Source organism: Olea europaea, chromosome 10, assembly GCF_002742605.1.
Source record: "Olea europaea var. sylvestris chromosome 10, O_europaea_v1, whole genome shotgun sequence".
Classification (NCBI taxonomy): Eukaryota; Viridiplantae; Streptophyta; class Magnoliopsida; order Lamiales; family Oleaceae; genus Olea; species Olea europaea.
Window position 1 is genome coordinate 38,125,548 of NC_036246.1, and position 7,042 is coordinate 38,132,589.

The window sequence follows — 7,042 nt, forward strand, 5'->3', positions numbered from 1 at the left end:
TCCCCCCCCCCCCCCCCCCAAAATAATAATTTAGCCCAGCAAGTAGTGTTTTTCTTCAGAATAAATGGCATCACTAGGCATGATCCCCACTTGCCTAATTGCATCCTTAAATATGTTATTAATGATAACAAAGCGTCAAATTTGTATGAAAATGTAGGGCGTGGGCCACAGGAGGAAAAATGAGATTGGGGCGGAAGATGGAGGGGGCTCTGTATTTTCTAACATCCACCATATTTTTCGGTTGCATTGTAAACATGAATTTTGTATAGAAAGAAAATAAATTATAGATAATTCAATTGTCTAGAACTTATATGCATAAAAATTGTTAATAAAATGTATTTGATTGATTTAATTTTCAACCTAAAAAATATTATAGTTGTCTTTTTTATTGGTGTGCAGAGGAGAGAGTGGATAGATGAGAAAGAAAGAGACAATGAATTTCATAGAAAATAAAATGAGAGTGGATAGATGAGAAAGAAAGAGACGGTAAATTCCATGGAAAATAAAATCCTACTTTCCTTAAGAATATATTTTCTTTAATTTTGAGGAAAATATGATCATATAATTAAAAATAGGAAAATATTTTCCGTGAAAAAAATTATCAGTTAAACAGCACAAAATAGGAATTTGAATAGAAAAAACACATATTCAATGAAAAACATCTACAATCAAACGCACTCTTAGTTCTTTGCTTGCTATTCCAATTATAAGCATCAAGAAGCAGAAAATATTTAATCACGAGATAATTTGTTTTTTTCCAATCTTTCTATTTGTCATTGTTTGAAAAAAGATCAATATGTAAATTTATACACGTCGAAGTAAGGAGACTTATGTATCAAAAATAAATTCTAGAATATTGTAGTTTGACAAATATTCAATACTTCTTTTTGTATTAAACGAAAATTTGAAATTATAGAAATGAATTTTCAAAAAAGTAAATAATATAATGGTTAAAATGGCATCATCGGCTAATTCCTTATTTTAAGAATAATGCTATATAACTCCACTGGAATTACAACTCCGTTTAGATGGTGCTAGATAACATGCGAAATAAAAGATGAAATTAAATTATTTACTTAATTTTTCCTATCATTTAATGTTACATTAATGTTACCTAAACTGATGTTATAGCTCTAATAGAGTTAAATAGCATTACTCTTTATTTAATTAATTTCTTTAAAAGTGCTATCTTCCATTCCACTCACGGCAGGATTCAAGCCAGGACCTTGATCTTAAGCTAAAAAGGCAAGAAATTAAAGGAGCACTAATCATGCACAAACTAGGCTCTACTGTTACCAATCCCAAATGGCTAATAACTAAAAAACCAATGTAAAAAGGTGAAAAAAGATCATATTGATTATCACTAGATTTAGATTGATGCCCTTTTTTTAATAGAACAAAACGTAATTTACCTCAAAGAAGCCACTGAAATAGAGTTGTCAAGTCGGATGAGCCGCTCACCAACTTGTGAACTTCAAAAACGTATTGAGCAGCAAAAATACTCGTATGAGCTGACTCGTAAATTGTGAGTGATATGCAATTCTTACTAAAAAAAAAAAAATTTGAAAACAAAGCATACGTTTAGCAAAGCGATCTAGCTCTAGCTCTAGTTCACGCTCGGCTCACCCCACAAGTGAGCGAGAGTTAACTCGTGAGGCTCGACGATGGATTAGTTGAATAATTTGGCTATACCCATTTAAAACCCATATGTTCAAGAAAAGACTATGAAAATGAAAACATTTATGCTACAAGTACAGAAAATATTTGACAGAATTTTCACAGAACAATGCTCGGCAAAAATTCATTGGTTTCGGGTTGAATATGGGCAAAAATTGCACCGGCTTGGCTTTTGTGAATAATTTCCCGCACAGTGGAATTATTCAAATGAAAATGGTGAACATTTTATAATCTCATGGAATGCATATTGTTATCGTTAATTCTGAAGCGTCATATATTAGGTGCCATTATGGAGTAACATTTGTTAATTCACTTAGGGTAAAATCGTCATCGTGGAAAAATAAATATTAAATTCTTTTTTCGTCTAAATTAACATTAACTTGAACCCACAATAATTGAAGTAAAAAATGTGAAATTCCGATCTCCTAAGATTAAATATCGTCAATATTCTATTGAAAAATTCAAATGACGCATGTAGGGGATCAACTTATATTTTAACAGACAGCACACAATAATGTACGTTAATTTTTCTAACCTTCAACATTAGATAAAATTGTTATAAACTTTAGCCATTGTTTGACAACCATTATTTTTAAACCCCCTTTTTTTCATATATATACTTATTTTCAATTACACATTCACACAATAAAATATTCTATATTTTTAAATTCTCTCTCTGATTTAAGCATCGGAGGGACGATGAAAACATACTTTGTTGCCTTTTTTTTCAGGTACCGAAAAGTCATGTTCGTGCTCTTTCTCAGTCTTCATTCTCGGGAAACCGACATGTAAGATTTTTTATAGCATCAATAATAATATAAAGAAAAGTTAGTTAAAATAAAAAAAATATAGAAAAATAAAAAAAAATTTGAGTAGTAAAATTAAGTGTTAAATATAAAGAGCCCGTCGCAATACTTCAAAATTTTCACTCTTTAAGAGCCCCTTTGATTCTCAGTTTTCTAAGAATGAGAATGAAAAATATAATTGTTATGGAACCCACACAAGAGATGGAAAGTCAAATATGATAACTTATTGGATGAATAATTATCATATTTTTCATTTTTATGACCAAATAATGGAAATCAAATAGGCTCTAAATTATAGATATGTCTTTAAAAAATAAAGAGTCTTTTGAAAAGACTCTATAATTAAATGAGTTAAAATAGCTTTAGGGACCAATCTAAAAATTTTTACGAACTTGAGTAACCATTAGCTAAAATTAACTCTTTAAGATGGTAAAAACGTTTCCACCATTTGAATCCCGAGCCTACAGCCTTGACTAATGTTCTGACGTCTAATGGCCACTGGAATCTCCATCTGATTATAGGAATCTCAGTGCCCATTACCATTTTCAACCAAAATCTCTGTCTCGTCCCTTTGTCTATTTCAAATATTTTAGAGAATTTTTTCATAGTTATAATTTGCAGAGTTGTATTCTGAATTATTAATTATTTGAATTTGGTAGATAAAAAATGGCCTCAGTTGGATTTCGATCGTCAAGTTTGTGTAAATCACAAGATATGGACTTTTTCAAGGCATTAAGTGCGAAGTTAAGGCCGGTGAATGTGTCTGTATTGAATTGTAAGAGTAAAAGATTGGGGATTAGCAGTGGAGAGGTGAGATCGAATTTTTTGGAGCCGACAAAGGCAATGGATGCTTCCGAAACGACGTCGGACATCAATGACGGTTGCAATGCTATCGATGATTTGTTGACAACGGACTGCGATGGTTTCCCCGGTATTTTTCTGCAATTCTGACGTTCAAATTTTCGTACGGAGGGAGAATTATTTATGTTTAGATTCTAATGACGCTGAATAACTTTTGACTAGGAAAGAGTACGCCCAAGATGTCCACAGTTGGACATTCGACCAATATTCTATGGCATAAATGTTCTGTAGAAAAGAGTGACAGGCAGGAATTGCTTAAACAAAAAGGTTGTGTAATCTGGATTACTGGACTCAGTGGTTCAGGTATGTACAACACACACAACAGTTTATGTAATTAGTATTAGCTTTCTGAATCAATTCTTTCTTGGGCCTTTTGGCCGTTCAACATTCATTTATTTGCTTTACTTGTGTGTGTTTTTCTGAAGTTTCCTTGATCTTTCATAGATTTGGACGCTTTTGGGTTTTTCTGTTATTAAGTGTCGAGCAAGTAGAATGCTGTGGAATTGATTTTCTTCATGTGACTGTGAGGTCGTGGCTTTTTAAGAAACTGAAAACTTATGCACCTTCAAAAGAAAAGAATGCTGCTAGCTTGTTTATATATGAATTCACTTTTTGTGAAGGGTAAACAACATTAGATAAAATTGTTATAAACTTTAGCCATTGTTTGACAACCATTATTTTTAAACCCCCTTTTTTTCATATATATACTTATTTTTAATTACACATTCACACAATAAAATATTCTATATTTTTAAATTCTCTCTCTGATTTAAGCATCGGAGGGACGATGAAAACATACTTTGTTGCCTTTTTTTCAGGTACCGAAAAGTCATGTTCGTGCTCTTTCTCAGTCTTCATTCTCGGGAAACCGACATGTACGATTTTTTATAGCATCAATAATAATATAAATAAAAGTTAGTTAAAATAAAAAAATATAGAAAAATAAAAAAAAATTTGAGTAGTAAAATTAAGTGTTAAATATAAAGAGTCCGTCGCAGTACTTCAAAATTTTCACACTCTAAGAGCCCCTTTGATTCTCAGTTTTCTAAGAATGAGAATGAAAAATATAATTGTTACGGGACCCACACAAGAGATGAAAAGTCAAATATGATGGCTTATTGAATGAATAATTATCATATTTTTCATTTTTATGACCAAATAATGGGAATCAAATAGGCTCTAAATTATAGATATGCTCTCTAAAAAATAAAGAGTCTTTTGAAAAGACTCTATAATTAAATGAGTTAAAATAGCTTTAGGGACCAATCTAAAAATTTGTACGAACTTGAGTAACCATTAGCTAAAATTAACTCTTTAAGATGGTAAAAACGTCTCCACCATTTGAATCCCGAGCCTACAGCCTTGACTAATGTTCTGACGTCTAATGGCCACTGGAATCTCCATCTGATTATAGGAATCTCAGTGCCCATTACCATTTTCAACCAAAATCTCTGTCTCGTCCCTTTGTCTATTTCAAATATTTTAGAGAATTTTTTCATAGTTATAATTTGCAGAGTTGTATTCTGAATTATTAATTATTTGAATTTGGTAGATAAAAAATGGCCTCAGTTGGATTTCGATCGTCAAGTTTGTGTAAATCACAAGATATGGACCTTTTAAAGGCATTAAGTGCGAAGTTAAGGCCGGTGAATGTGTCTGTATTGAATTGTAAGAGTAAAAGATTGGGGATTAGCAGTGGAGAGGTGAGATCGAATTTTTTGGAGCCGACAAAGGCAATGGATGCTTCTGAAACGACGTCGGACATCAATGACGGTTGCAATGCTATCGATGATTTGTTGACAACGGACTGCGATGGTTTCCCCGGTATTTTTTACCCTCCCTCTTCTCTGTACACTTTTTTTTTATTTTTTATTTGTAAACTGCATATTTTTTTCCAACATAGAATCAATAATGAGGCATCAAACATCTTGCCCTCCTGACTTGCTTACCAAGCAGCTGTTGGTTGCCATTGCTACGCACCAATTCATATTCACACTATCATGTTACAATCGCCGTGTAAATTGACTTGTATCTTTCGAGAGATGGGGCTCCATATTTATGTTCAATTTGAGGGTCGTTTGTCTATTTGTATAATTATTATACTCAAGTCCAGTATGCTTTTAAAAAGTCTATATTATTGTGTGCGTCTATCTGAAAACCGAAGGAGCCTCCTACCCTAGCTGTTGCTTTCTTTTAATCTTTTTGTGAAGGCAAATGTCTGGTTTAACTTGCTGTGCGAAGTGAATTTCATCTGCCTCCACTCCCTTGCAGCTCCACTCTGCCTTCCTTATTTAGTTCTTTGTTTAATTTGCTGTGCTTTCAGGTTTCACAGGTGTTGATGATCCGTACGAGCCACCACTAAATGCAGAGGTATGCTTTCCATGTAAAACTAGAAGCTCCTTCTGCTTGAACTCTTTGAAGAACGGTCGTGTAATATAGTGTCATATATGTTCTCGAGGCTAAAAATATATTTAGCTCGAAACATTTAGAGTATTCTACCTGTTGTGTTGGCATGTGGAACTCCACTACGGAGAAAAGAATTACGCCGTCCTTTTCGATAGCTGCATTGCCATCAAAGCTTGAGTTTGTACAATATATTTGACATAGTTGATTGGACACTATTGTACATATTTAGTCATACACGACTATCTGTTCAAAACATGTACTTAACGTTTTGTCAGCCCTTGATGCTGTTGAGTTTCCACGTTGCAGATAGTATTACGTCAAAGAGAAGAGAAGTATGATTCTCCAACTCATTTGGCCGAAATAGTTATTTCATACTTGGAGAAAAAAGCTTACTTGGAAGCATAACTTGCTATTGCAAGTAGCCGTTCTCATGCAATTAAAAAAACGCCGTGTTTTCTTTTTTTGCATTTTTGTTGTAATTATTTAATAGATCAGTCAATTTTTTAGCAGTTTAATAAATGTAATAAATTGTGAAAAATAAAGTGTGGAGCTTTCTCCTTTTTACTGCCGATCATATCATTTAAGATCATTTTATTAATGGTTAATACTAAGTTTTATATTTTTCAAGTAATTATAATTTTTTTTTTAATTTCACATTTTGATTGAATGATATTTGAACTTAAATCAATGACATGATAAGACTGTACTCGTACTCATGCTACCAAAAAATCGTACCTGAAAGATCTCGAATTGGGTGTTTTGAGCTCCGAACTTGAATGAACTTGACTGAACACGAACGGTTTTCGAATACCTGAAACAAAGGCAACGAGATGTGTGCTTGTCGCCCCTTCGATGCTTGAATCAGATAGGGAATTTAGTGCGTGAAGCTATGAACTGGAATAATGAAAAGCGTACATGAAAAATGAGCCTGTTATGCATTTATAGGTATTGGTGGTTGAGTCTTAGGAGGACTTAACAACGTGTGGTCCTTATCCTCGTAGGATAGGGAGTTCGTATTTTATTCCAAGTGTTCCACTTGTGTTTGAATCGAAGAAGGAGTCAATTAGGGCAAGAAGTGAAGTTCAAGTAGAATTAGTGCTCTCATTGGTCATTGGAAAACTTAGAGCTGAAGGACCTTAAACCCCGGTTAACAACCTCGACCTAGAATGCCCAACCTTGCATTTGAGTGTTTGGGGGAGTGGCCAAGGTCGAGTTCGGGTCACATATTTTGGGAACATCCTAGGCCCTTGTGCATCGATGTCGTAGCCTGTGCTGCGTACCAAGATGCAGAG

At 33.5% G+C, this 7,042-nt stretch overlaps 1 protein-coding gene and 1 long non-coding RNA gene across 2 annotated transcripts; both read left to right on the forward strand.

Annotated features, from left to right (window-relative positions):
- Positions 1–2,956: 2,956 nt before the first annotated feature.
- LOC111400627 (adenylyl-sulfate kinase, chloroplastic-like) lies at positions 2,957–3,969 on the forward strand. Its single transcript, XM_023028026.1, has 3 exons — positions 2,957–3,414; positions 3,507–3,647; positions 3,770–3,969. Exons 1-3 carry the CDS (start codon positions 3,150–3,152, stop codon positions 3,967–3,969), a joined length of 606 nt encoding a protein of 201 aa, XP_022883794.1. The 5' UTR covers positions 2,957–3,149.
- Positions 3,970–5,645: 1,676 nt separating this feature from the next.
- On the forward strand, positions 5,646–6,319 carry LOC111402762. The gene is made up of 2 exons (XR_002704353.1): positions 5,646–5,714; positions 6,057–6,319. It is a non-coding gene; the product is annotated as an uncharacterized LOC111402762 (long non-coding RNA).
- Positions 6,320–7,042: the final 723 nt, after the last annotated feature.

Excerpts from the sequence above, each read along its gene's own strand:
- LOC111400627 (XM_023028026.1), top strand. The coding sequence starts at position 3,150 with ATGGCCTCAGTTGGATTTCGATCGTCAAGTTTGTGTAAATCACAAGAT. Across the intron at positions 3,415-3,506 it reads GGACTGCGATGGTTTCCCCG|GAAAGAGTACGCCCAAGATG; the intron begins GTATTTTTCTGC and ends ACTTTTGACTAG. Across the intron at positions 3,648-3,769 it reads TACTGGACTCAGTGGTTCAG|TTTCCTTGATCTTTCATAGA; the intron begins GTATGTACAACA and ends GTTTTTCTGAAG.